The sequence below is a fragment of the Culex quinquefasciatus genome, chromosome 3, assembly GCF_015732765.1.
Source record: "Culex quinquefasciatus strain JHB chromosome 3, VPISU_Cqui_1.0_pri_paternal, whole genome shotgun sequence".
In the NCBI taxonomy this organism is placed as follows: Eukaryota; Metazoa; Arthropoda; class Insecta; order Diptera; family Culicidae; genus Culex; species Culex quinquefasciatus.
The window spans coordinates 41,348,978-41,362,050 of NC_051863.1; the positions used below are offsets into that span (position 1 = coordinate 41,348,978).

The 13,073-nt window shown below is 41.0% G+C and overlaps 1 protein-coding gene across 12 annotated transcripts in view; it reads left to right on the forward strand.

The window, feature by feature from the left end:
* The window catches only part of LOC6040300 (protein winged eye), a 408,769-nt gene that overhangs the window by 376,677 nt on the left and 19,019 nt on the right, over nucleotides 1-13,073 (forward strand). For 11 of the 12 annotated variants that reach the window (XM_038261924.1, XM_038261920.1, XM_038261919.1 and 8 more), the window contains 4 exons: nucleotides 165-290; nucleotides 3,216-3,731; nucleotides 8,727-9,054; nucleotides 12,066-12,230. In XM_038261924.1, the coding sequence (XP_038117852.1) occupies nucleotides 165-290; nucleotides 3,216-3,731; nucleotides 8,727-9,054; nucleotides 12,066-12,230 (1,135 nt within the window). The remainder of the gene's footprint in view (nucleotides 1-164; nucleotides 291-3,215; nucleotides 3,732-8,726; nucleotides 9,055-12,065; nucleotides 12,231-13,073) is intronic. The other variant, XM_038261930.1, reaches the window with a different exon arrangement.

Consider the following 13,073-nt stretch of genomic DNA (forward strand, 5'->3'; position numbering starts at 1 on the left):
CAAAGCGAGCCTATTTGGCCGGGGCCAACGATAATTTCCCGGCGGTAAAAAGCCCCGAAAATTGCCGGACCGCGCGCTAATAGTGTTAATTGTCTGACCCGAACCCCGCCAAAATCGAGAGTTTTAATGATCGCTCTTCCTCTCTCCGTCCTCCCCCAAACTAGGCCAACAGCAGCATCTTCGTGCAGTCGCAGACGGACTTTATCAATGGAACCACGTCGGTTGCCAAGAAGACGGAAACCTGCATCGGGAGGTGGGAGCACGGCACGCTAGAACCGCTGCAGATCCAGGTGAGTGTCGCGGGGTTGGGTCCCCGTAGGAATTGTCCCTTAGTTGTGCTGAACCCAAGTATTCACCCGGTGTAGAGATCTAGTACCTTCTAGTAGATTGATGTCTGAATCCTCCTAGTTGCCAACACTTCATAGAGCCCCTTGATTATTTCCGGTCTAACTGCTGGGAGTCCTTGGGTGACCCAGAATATCCAAACATATCAGCAAAGTAGTCTACCATACTCACTGAAGCTATGCGGGTATGACCCGGGGTCAAAATCAGCCGACCTCTTGCTTGTGGCGGCTATAGATCTGCAGGTCTTCATTGCAGGGAGTTCTGAGAGGATCCAGTACATCTCATACTATCTGAAAATTTGTCTAACATACTCACAGCAGCTATATGGGTATGATTCGGGGTCAAAATCAATCTACCTCTTGTTTGTTACGACGGTAGACTCACAGATATTTACTGTATGAAGCCCTTGGATGACCTAGGATACGCTAAAACATCTAAAAAGTTGTCTACCATATTCACTGAAGCATAATGGGGTATGATGTGTGGTCAAAATTGACCGACCTCTTGCTTTTTACGGTGGTAGACCTACAGGTCTTAACTTCAGAGAGTCCTAAGTTGAACCAAAACACTCCAATATATCTAAAAAGAAGTCTATCATATTCACTGAAGCTATGCTGGTATGATCCGGGGTTAAAATCGACCGACCTCTTCCTTGTTACGGTGGTAGACCTACAGGTCTTAACTCCAGAGAGTCCTTGGATGAGCCAAACACCCCAATATATCTAAAAAGCAGTCTACCATACTGACTGAAGCTTTTCTGGTATGATTTGTGGTCAAAATCGACCGACCTCATGATTGTTACGGCGGTAGACCTACAGGTCTTAACTCCAGAGAGTCTTATGATAATCCAGAATACCCTGACATATCTGCAAAACTGTTTACCATACTCACTGAAGCTATGCGGGTATGCTCCGAGTTCAAAATCGACCGACTTCTTGCTTGTTACAGCGGCAGACCTACAGGTCTTAACTCCAGAGGGTCCTTAGATGAACCAAAACATCCCAATATATCTAAACAGAAGTCTATTACTCTTACTGGAGCTATGCGGGTATGCTCCGGGGTCAAAATCGACCGACCTCTTTCTTGTTACGGCGGTAGACTCCAGAGTCTTTCGATGACCCCAATTACCTCGACATATCTGCAAATGGTTTACCATACTCGCTAAAGCTATGCGGGTATGATCCGGGGTCAAAATCGACCGACCTCATGTTTGTTACGGTGGTAGACCTACAGGTCATGACTCCAGGAAGTCCTTGGATGACCTTGGATACCTCAACATATAAAAAAGAAGTCTATCATATTCACTGAAGCTATGCGGGTATGATTCGGGGTCAAAATTGACCGACCTCTTGCTGGTTACGGAGGTAGACCTACAGGTCTTAACTCCAGAGAGTCTTTGGATGATCCAAAATACCTCGACATATCTGCAAAGTAGTCTACCATACTCAATGAAGCTAAGCGAGTATGATCCGAGGACAAAATCAGCCGACCTCTTGCTTGTTGCGGTTGTAGACCCACAGGTCTTCATTGCTGGGAGTCCTAAGAGGAACCAAAAAAAAAAATCAAACCATCCACATTAACGACCCCCGGGTCTTTTGTGGTCTCTATTGCAAGTTTCTGCTCGAACCTAGGAGTCCGAAGGCTTGAATGGGGAGAACACCCAAACCTCTTTTTACTCCAAGGAACCTTCCACCCCAGTGTTTGAACTGACGACCTTTGGATTGAGAGTCCAACCGCCGCCAGCGATTCCACCGGAGTAGGCTTGGTTTGGTGTGCTGTTTGTACTTATGGCATGGAGACAACTCCTACACCTGGAATGACTTAACGGCCTAACAACCAAGGCCGGGACCTACATTTTACTTCCTCATCCGATGGAAGGTTGCAGCAGATGGGAATCGAACCCAGAATCATCCGCTTACAAAGCGGACAGCGTAACCATTCGGCCACGCACTGCCACAAGAGGAACCAGGACATCCCAATATATCAAAAAAGTTGTCTACCATACTCAATTATGCTATGCGGGTATGATCTTAGGTCAAAATCCATCTACCTCTTGTTTGTTACGACGGTAGACCCTCAGATCTTTACTGCAGGAAGTCCTTGGATTACCCAAGACACCCCAACATATCAAAAAAGTTGTCTACCATACTCACTGAAGCTATGCGGGTATGACCCGAAGTCAAAATGCACCTACCTCTTAATTGTTACGGCGGTAGACCTACAAATCTTAACTACAAGGAGTCCTCGGAAGACGCAGGCCAACCAACATATCAAAACGGTAGTCTACAATACTAACTGAACCTATGCGGGTATGATTCGGGGTCAAAATCGGCCGACCTCTTGTTTGTTGCTGTGGTAAACTTACAGATCTTAACTCAAACAGTCCTTTGATAGCGAAGATCGCAGCGAACCGTTTCACAGTGATCGCCTAGCAAAAGAATCTGACATCATCGGTACGAAACTACACCTTGGGTGAATCCTTGGGTTATTCCCACGAACCATTCATTGCTCAAGAGTAAAACTCTGATGCACAGGATACCTCGTGCCAAAATTGTTTTCTTTTTCGTTTGTCGTTTATCAAAATTATACCGCCTTAAGTTCCAATTGGTCTAATCCGTTGTGATGATCCGCAGCTGTTACGCACCGCACACAGATGTGTGAGGTATAATTAGTCGTCGTGCATCACGGGTTTGTCTTCCCAAACTAGCGTGAACAGAGAGAGAGAGAGAAATCCCATGAATGACGAAGAGCTTACCCCTCGCACTTCATGAACACCCTCACCTTCGTCGCCCAACTCTGCGTCTGGTTGTCAGTAATAATAACGTGTGTACGTTAATTTTCTTATCGTTATTGTGTTATTTCCACCTCAGGTACCTCCAGTACCATCCGTAACTAATTTAGACATAAAGACCGAACATAATGGTCCCGACAGTCAGATTACTTACGCTAGCAGTAACCTTAATACCCATACCAATACTAGCTATGAATCCGACGGATTAGATCAGCGCTATCATTACTATCAACAACAACAACACCACCACCAACTGGAACAACAACCCCCGATCCTAACTAGTACCTCTGCTCGTAACACCTCACTGCTGGCACGGCAACATCGTCGCCGTCACCGTCTACGATACTCCCTGGAAGACGACTCCAGTAGCAGCAGCAGCAACTGCAACACTAACACCCTCGATCAAGTACTAACCCCGACGACGACCACCAACACGGTGACCACCGCTTCGTTGCACTCCTTCTCGTTGATCCCGATCATCCCGGAGCAGCAGCAGCAGCAACCCCAGCAATCGCGACGTCCTGCGGACTGCAGCGTTATCGTAACGGCACCGCCGCGCAACAGTCAGCGGACCCCGTGGGTAGAGCAACTCCACGTAAGTGATCGTTTGACCGTTTCTCTGTGGATGTTTGTTTACCTACTTGCGAAGCGGGGGCACGAGCGCGTTAGCGCGTCCTGTATCATACGCACAAGATCGTATAGGTTAAGGTGAACTCACAAGCACGCGAGCTTGGAAGGGTGATCGTGAAGTAGAACTAGTCGATGACCTGGTATTGATCAACTTCAAACCGACCAGCTCCTACAACGTAAATACCTTTGAAGAACGTTACGTACGACATAAACCTGTCACCTGTCTTGATCCGGTGACCCGGGGTCACCCCAACCTTAACGGCGCCACCTCAAACTTTGAGGCTTAAAGTGACAATTGGATTCCGACGGTATTGCTTGGATGTCTCTGCGTGCTTGTGATTTCACCAAGTTTTCTCTCTTTCTTTCTTTCGCTCACTCTTAAGTCCTAAGTTATTGGTTATTTCGTCCAACATTGTACGCTTATAAATATACTTTACTGTCTAGTCGTTAAGTTCATTAGGGCGCTGCAGCGGCACAGCTTGCAGTACATATAGTTAAGTTTATGTTTATGTTATCGAGTAAAATCTTAACCTTTTGTAATTATGTAAGAGGAAGGGAGGGGTTGGGCCTTGTTTACCTTTGCTGGGTGACGTTTAGTGGGGTGAGGTTTTGGAAAGCTTTCAGTGCTGGGATATTGAGGTTGTTGGTCTAACCAGATCAAGGTCTAAGAACTTTATAATGTATTAGAGTAAGATCTTGAGGTGTCCTCTTGAACTCGATAAGTGTACTACATGACTGTCCCTTTTTGTTGAAATTAATTTTGTTTATCATTTGTTATGTATTGATGGAGTTCAAGAAGATCTGTTGGATCTTCGTACTCAGGTATGTTCCAAGAAATGCCAAACAGTCTGGTCTTCGACCACCGCAGCTGCCAGTCCATCATTGCCGGTATCAAAACCCCATTAAAAACGCACTCTGCAATGTCCTAATAAATTTCCACTTTCAATAAAAATGCAAATTCCACCAACTCTCGCGCCCAAGGCCCGACCACTTCATTGTCCGCGAACCGTTCCCACAGGTGTCCTCTCCCCACTGCGACATCGTTGAGTTGCTAATTGTGTCCCCCTTTAGTTTGGCGCACTTCATCTTCTTCTTTGTGTCCACTCTATCATTAACGTTTAATTACCGTCATCATCGCCACAGTGCACATCAACGCGAAAATGCATTCATCCTGCAGCCGCTTGCAGCTGAAGAGGTTTTTGGACCCAGGCCTAATGTGCTGCTTGTTTAATTTCTTTGTTTTCCAATTGGAAAGCTGGTAGGTTCATCTACTACCGTATAATAATGCAGTACCATTCAGCGATTCCGAGGCAAAAAATCCAAACGACATACCTCGCCGCAGGTTTCGTGCACCGGCGATGTGACCATTGTCTTGGCGTGGTTCTCCGTGTAACCCTGTCGGTCCTGGGAGTCCTGCTTGAGCAACTACAACTAAGAAATGGGATTTATCAAGTGTTTTCTTCAACTTGATCGAACTGATTAAATTTGAGCAATTTAGGTCATTCGAAATCGGTTCTGAGATTCTGATCCCGAATCCGTAGGGATGATCAATAACCTACTCTCGATGAACCTAAGTATTGTGACATGTCAAACTTTATGAAATGTTGTTCCGCGTCCGAATTTCAGTACCTCCGACCAAATTAGGTCATTCGGAACCGGTTCTAAGATTCCGATCCCAAAATCGTAGGAATGACCAATACCCTACTCGCCAAGAACCCGTAGTCATGTGACATGTCAAACTTCATTAAATTTTGTCACTAGTCAGAATTTATTTAACCTGACTAAATTAGGTCATTCGGAACCGGTTCTGAGATCTCAATCTCAAATTTATAGGAATGACCAATACCCTACCTCGAAGAACCTATTGTCATGTGACATGTCAAACTTCATTAAATTTTGTCACGGGTCAAAATTTCTTCAATCTGACTAAATTAGGTCATTCGGAACCGGTTCTGTGATTCCGATCCAAAATTTATAGGAATGACCATGTGACATGTCATACTTCATGAAATTTAATCACGAGTCAGAATTTCTCCAATCTGACCAAATTAGGTAATTCGAAAACGATTCTGGATCCCAATCTCAAAGCTGTCAGTGAACCTCATGTCAAACTTCATGAAGTTGTATTACGAGTCAGAATTTCTTCAATTTGATTTTTAGGTTATTCGCCTTGATCCAAAACAGAAGGAATGACCTAAACACTTATTTTGCGAAACCTAAGCGTGTGATTTGTCAAACTTCAAGACATTCTTTCACGAGTTAGAATTTCGTCAGTCTGACCAGGTTAGGTCATTCTGAATCGGTTCCAGAAAAATGAAATTTTATCACGAGTTCTTCATTCGGATCAAATTTGGTCATTCGAAACTGGTTTTAGTGTCCCAGTCCTAATTCGCAGGAATGACCTAAACACTAATTTGCTGAACCTAGGACATACGACATGTCAAACTTCATGAAATTTTATCACAAGTTAAAATTTCTTCATTCGATTCAAATTTGGTCATTCAAAATCGGCTTTAGGGTCCAAATCCGCAGGAATGACCTAAACACTGATTCTAGGGTCCCGGTCCAAATTCGAAAAAATAGCCCTACACTTATTTTGTTGAACCTACCCAAGTAACATTGTTAAACCAACTAGCCATCACCTAGTTTCATTAAGGTTTTATGATAGCATCTTGATTGCTTAATAGTTTTATTTGGGCGTTGACCGCAACCAATAAGCAAGAGCTAATTAATAGGTTCTAACAGGGTTTTATGCCTCGGACATAAAACCTTGTGACAATAAAAGCTAAATGACTTTCAGTAAGGTTTTATGAAAGTTTTAAGAGAGTCATGAAACCCCAATGGCAATGTCATGCCAAACGGTTTTATCGCATGCTTCTTTAAAACTAAGGGTATTTTAGCTGTCAAGTGCCATTAGGCATGCAAAAAGTTTAATTAAAACTACAAGGTTCTAATAAAGCTTTTAACGCGGCCAATTAGCAGTGCATAAATAGAAATTTGTTTTAAATTTGACGAAAACACTCATTTATGCTGAATTTCTGATATAATTTAAATAGCGACAGATGTTTATAAATAATTTGAACATTTTTTTCGAAGAATTGCAATAAAATATTGTTTCACTATAAAATCTATGATCACAAATAATGATTTTTTATGAAGCGAGTTGATTTTTTTGGCTCTTTCAATAAAATTTCAACCGCAGCTGAATTTGAGCCACCGACTGCGAGAATAAGCTTTAAAATTATTTTGGTTACCTTCAATATCTATTATTTATCATCGCCATTTTTGCAAACCATCTCCATTTTATCGTGTGGCAAGACAAAGACTTATTTTTTGACAAAATAAAAGCTGTTTGGCATAAGACGTTTGAAGACGTATGAAATATCATTTTTTCTTTAGTCCTAACTAGGTTTTAACAAAGATTTTATCAAGGCTTTGAGGATGTTGATAGGATTCAGATGTAAAGCCTTGAACTCCTATGTAGGTTGCAACCTTTTGCGGAGGTCCTTTGGTTTTTAACAGAGGTTTATCGGGGTTCTGGGGAGGCTGTTATGACTTAGTGGTTCTAATGTTGGTTTTGGCTGATAGGTTTTATAGCGGTTGTGGCAGCTTTGATAAAGCCTAAAATGTTACTTGGGTACGGCTATGACATGTCAAACTTCATGAGATTTTATCAAGATTTAGATTTTTTCATTCTGATCAAATTAGATTATTCGAAACAATTCTGCGGACCAAATTCGTAAGAATGACCTATTTTGCTGAACCTACGTGACGTGACAAACTTCATGAAATTCGATCACAAGAAAGAAGTTAGGTCATTCGATACCGTAAGAATGACCTAAACACTAATTTAGCTGAATGTAGGCATGTGACAAGGAAACTTCATGAAACTATATCAGAAATGTGAAATTCGACTATCTGACCAATTTAGGTCATTCGAAACTGGTTCTAGGACCCCAGTACTAATTCGCTGGAATGTCCTAAACACTTATTTTGCTGAACCTAGGGCATATGACATGTCAAACTTAATGGAATCGTGTCAAACGTCAGAATTTTGCCACTGTTGTTGTCAAATGATTAAACCTGGTCATTCAAACCGGTTACAATCTTAGTTTCGATGTCACGAGTCAAAATTTTTGAAGAATTTGTAACAAGTCTGATTTCCACAATCAGTCCCTGACAGGGTTCACCACAACTCGCACTCGTCCACTTGTACTCTGCCTCGTGGGCAGAGAAGCAGAGAAATGCCCCGAACAACTAGGAAGGGGGGGAGGGGACGCTCCCAAACGTTAAGGTGTACACGCGATGATAATAATAACGACTATGATCAGCGTTTTGCCATTCTTGCCTGCAGCTCAGCAAAAAAAAAACTGCATTGTTTCGGATCCTTCGGATCCGTTGTTCTAGTCGTTGGAGCACTTCGCAGTGACAGGCCCCGCCGTATGATAATTGCAGTTAACGAGCAAAAACGGTTTCAACGAAATTGAAGACCATCCAAAGTGCCGTTTTTTGCCGCGCAAACTTGGAGAAGGTGGTGTGTGTGTGTGCATTTGGTTTTATCTACGATTCACGTTGATTAATTATTTATAAGGCCCTCTCGTCCCGGTTCGTTTTTTTTTTTGTCTGTCCGCGCGCATTTTGGTTGGGGATTGAACTCGCGCAATATCTGAGAGGAGCGGTTTTGAGGGGAGGGCGCAACGACTGCGTCGGCCATAAACCGGGCCCGAGTTCATTAGCCTAAACGCCTTTCGAGAGAGGGGCCCAACGTTTATGGCCGACTTTTATGACCGATCCAGATGGACCTGCTGCACGATGCAGGTCGTCGGCAGATGCTGGAGGTGGTGTGGGGTTAAAAGGCTGTTAAAAGTTTAGGGATAATCCTTCGACCCCCCCGTTCCTTCATCACCAAACCATATAAACGACCTTCTCCCCACCATCTCTTCATCAATTCTCCTTCCAGATTAAACGCGAACCGTGCCAAGTGTCCGAGGTGACCACATCGAACAACTTCGAGACCAGCAGCAGCAGCAGCACGGCCCTGACCGCGGTCGTCAAGCTCGAAGCGCAGTCCCCGAAGGGTCAACAACTGCACCAGCAGCAAACTATGGACCACATCGGGATCACGACCAGCCAGCAGCAGCAGCAGCAGAACAATGCCATCCCGGTCGGTATTGCCGTGGCCCGCCAGCGGCTCCAGGAGTCGACGACGGCGGCGGCCTCCCAGCTGCACCAGGCCAAGGAGCTGAACCGGTTCGGGATCGGACTGACCGGGACGGGGGCGGATTTGGGTGAGTTTTCGTTGGATTGTTTCTTGTTTTAAAGTTTGAGAGATGATCTTTCGCCTCGAATAACTAACCATAATCAACCAAACCTTAATCTAGAAAGATGTCCCTATTTTGGACCTACTTGGATATATTTCGGACCTACTTGGATGTATTTGGGATCTATCCTCCCAATCGCAAGATTTTTTTTAGACAAACTTTGTAAACCAATAAAACCGGCTAAGAATTGGGTCTGATTTGGGTCTAAAACGGAATTTTGAAAGCGAAACGCTACACCCAAAACTGGGCAGCGGTTGTCCGAGAGAATAATGGCCTCGAGACGAAAGAATAGTGGTACCACTGGTACCATTTACGGACACAGAGAACACAGCTCAAGATGGGCGAAAGAATTATCCTCTCGAGGTTTATTTGCAAAAAAAGTTCATCCGTCAAAACAAAAAACCAAAAGTGTCGACTACGGGAATCGAACCGTAGGCCTTTGACATATTAACCCACGGACTTTACTGCCTCGGCCACCACAGCTTGGTGAGTAAGGAGTGGTCAGATGTCGATGTATGACACTTGTTGGAGATTTATTGTATCAATTAACGAATGAACTCATTTGTTATGGTGGAGTTGATAGAATTATTCACTCGATTTTGGCTTTGAGCCCTCAATAAATTTTGAGGGAACGATTCTCTCGACTCGGAATTTTGGGTGTAGAATTTTAATTTCTGGCGAATTTCATTCCAATAAAAATTAAATCAATTTTTGAAATTTTTATAATAACCAACATGCAAAAATATTGAAAATTTGCATAGAATTTTTGACATTTTTGCAAGTTTGAATGTTATCATCTTCTTAAAATTAAAATAATCAGATATTTCATCCCTTGACTACCATGAGATAACCAGGCATTGAGGGGCAGTAGTATATTTGTTGATGATTTTTATTAATTTTAGGCAAAAGAGAAAAAAATAAAATGAAATCAACACTTTTTTAGATTTCGATATTCTCGATTTCTTTGGTAGGTTTTCAAACGAGCACTTAAAATGAACTCACATTCATGAGCGATGAACTCAAACGCATGTAAAAGGCACGAACAGGAATCAGAGAAATTAAGGAAATCGACACTAAATGGGAGAGAATTGAGTGAAAAGAGACCAGAAATGGAATTTTTTCTCTCACTTCTCTCTCGTTTTGAACAAACGATGAATGTTTTGAACGACCGATAATCTTTTTGCTTCGTGCGTATTTGAGACTTGAAAACTCAGTGAAAATATATTATTTTGGAATGAATTACTTTTTATGAAGGTTTAATAAAAAATATTAGTGTTTTTTATGGCATCTTTTACATTTTTTTAATTTTAATGTATTTCGGGAACATTGTTTTATGGGTTGCATATCTGTAAAATATATCAACAAATCCATATCCAAAAAGATAATCTTTTTGCATCATACAAATTTGAGGGCTGTCCATAGAAAAGCGCTATTAAAACAAAAATCTGTTTCTCGAAAAGGGATTTCTTATCGATTTGGTGTCTTCAGCAAAGTTGTAGATTATGATTAGAAAAAAAAGCTTCAGGCTATAAAAATAACGTTGTATTTGGTTCTTATCACAAAAACTCGATTTTTTTAATTTTTTTTAGTCTACAAAAAGTGCTAACTTTTGAGGGGACGGACGTTTTGTTTTTGGCCAACTTATGATTTTTGTAAAAAAATAGTTGTTTCGAAAAGTTTGTGTTAGCTTTTCGAATCATTTTTTTTTGCAGAGGTGGACATTAACACTTTATTTTTAAAAATCAAAAAAGACAATTTTGTTGAATAATATATTCTAAAAATGGATGTAACTCAAAAACGATGCCAAAAAAATATACAAAAGAACTTTTTTTAGAACTTTTTTTAGAACTCAATTTTACATCTAAAAATTATTTTGAGATTTTTTGGTGCATTTTTTGAAACTCTCTAAAAACACTATTTTGTCAAAAAAAAAATCAAAGCTTAGCTTAAATAAATAAAAAAATCAAGCGTTCATGTGATTAAAACAATTTTTACCTACAACATTCTCGAAGACACAAAATCGATTAGAAAATCCTATCTCGAGTTACAGATTTTCAATGATTTTTTGCTTGAAGCAACGTTTTTTTCTGGAAACACGAAATTAATTCACAGGTGTCACGATATCTCAAGTCCTGATGAGTTAAATCGGCTTAAATTTGGAGTGAAAACTGTCGTAATATATTTTGATTGATTTTGACTTGTGAATTTGTTTGACTGTTTGACCAAATTTAAATTAAGATCAGTTGAAAATGTATCTTTGAAACGCTCGAGATTTAAAAGATATTAAAGTGTTTGCCCATACCAACACTTAAAAATGAATTTGTATGTAACCCCTTTATACATGAGTCTAAAATACTTTATTCAAATCGGTACTTATATACAACATTCTATTCAATTCATAGAAAAATGTTCAGGTATGTAGATTTCAATAACGTTTTTCAAGATTGAAAATAATAAAAAATATTCTTATTAAGGAACTATAATTGGAAAAAAGTGAACAATAAAAACAAAAAATTAAACATCTCATTGTTATAATTTTATTTCCTCCTCTTCATGAAAAAAAAAACTGATGCGAGCCTTGCTTGCATTATTTCATAGATATATGTGTTTTTCTTTTTTAATTATGTATAAATGCTGAAGGAAAAAAACTTTGACATATTGTTTGAATTATTTTTAATTAATATAAGTGTCATTCAAAAGAAAAAAAAATGTAGTTTTGTAGTTCTCAACAACTCTATTCTGTCGTCATCATCATCATCCTAATAGCTCAAGTTGCACCACTCTCGCAAAACCATTCCCACTCTGTGAGATGAGTTGAGAGTCAGCTGCATTCATTTATTAAAAACTTGTTTGTGCATAATTATAACACACAATTTCCCTTCTTTTCTTCTCTCTTTTTCCCCCCATCACGTTCCATTCACGTAAACTCGCGTGTGCTATCTTCGTTTGCGACCACCACCACCACAAAAAAAACCCAGGCTGCACCACGCCGAGTCTGGCCCAGAACATGTTCTTCGCCGGCACCAACTCCACCATGATACCGCTGACGGCGGCCGCGTCCGATGCCGTCACGATGGGCGTGACCAACGCCGCCGCCGTCCAGAACGCCGTTAGAACGCCACCCGCCCTCTGGCAGTACCCCGGTAAGTGTGTCCCCTCTTCTGGGGAAGCCACTCCCACTGGGGGGGGGGGTTTGGGGGGGTCTTTTGTGTGTGTTTTCATGTTTCTCAATGTGGGACCCCTCGTGGGGCTCTCGGGCAATTAAAATTAAGAGCAGCGTTCCGAGAATCTTATGAATATATGTTAATTTCGAGCCGTTCAAAAAAAGGAGAGAACAACTACAGGGCAGCCTCTTTGACTTATCTTTGCCAATTCAGGAGGGGTTTGTGCAATACTCTTGCCTTGAACATGGCAGGGTGGCGACTCCGTTTTTTTTTATATTTTGTATTTTTTTTTTTTAAATATGACAAAGAATTAATTTTGCATCAAATATTCGACCGTACAAGTCTCCATTCAATTTTGGCAACCGTCCATGCAAAAATGCTATTTTTTTGTCTTCGGCAAAGTTGTGGGTAGTGCTTTAAACCTTCAGAAAAAAGTACACTCTAAGAAATGCACCCTTTCTTAAATTTGACTTTTCATTTATTAATGTCTTTTCAAAATTGTATTACAGATGACAAAGAGCCCATCTTTTGAGCTTCGACACAAGTTGGTCAAAATTCATTTGACAGCGAATGACAGTGAAACGTTTCTAAAAGACGAAAATTATGACTTAAATTTTAGATGTAAAATCAAATTTGCAATCGAAAAGTACAAATAAATAATTTCGATATCGTGTGCTGTTTTCAAGTCATAACCACCTAAAATAGAGTTTGTTTTTTTTTTTTTTTTTTTGATAACGTGACTTTTGTACCTGTTGAAGGTTAACCATTTTTGAACCAAGGCTGACCATTCTAATTCTAATGTTTTAGTCTTCATTTCTGGTT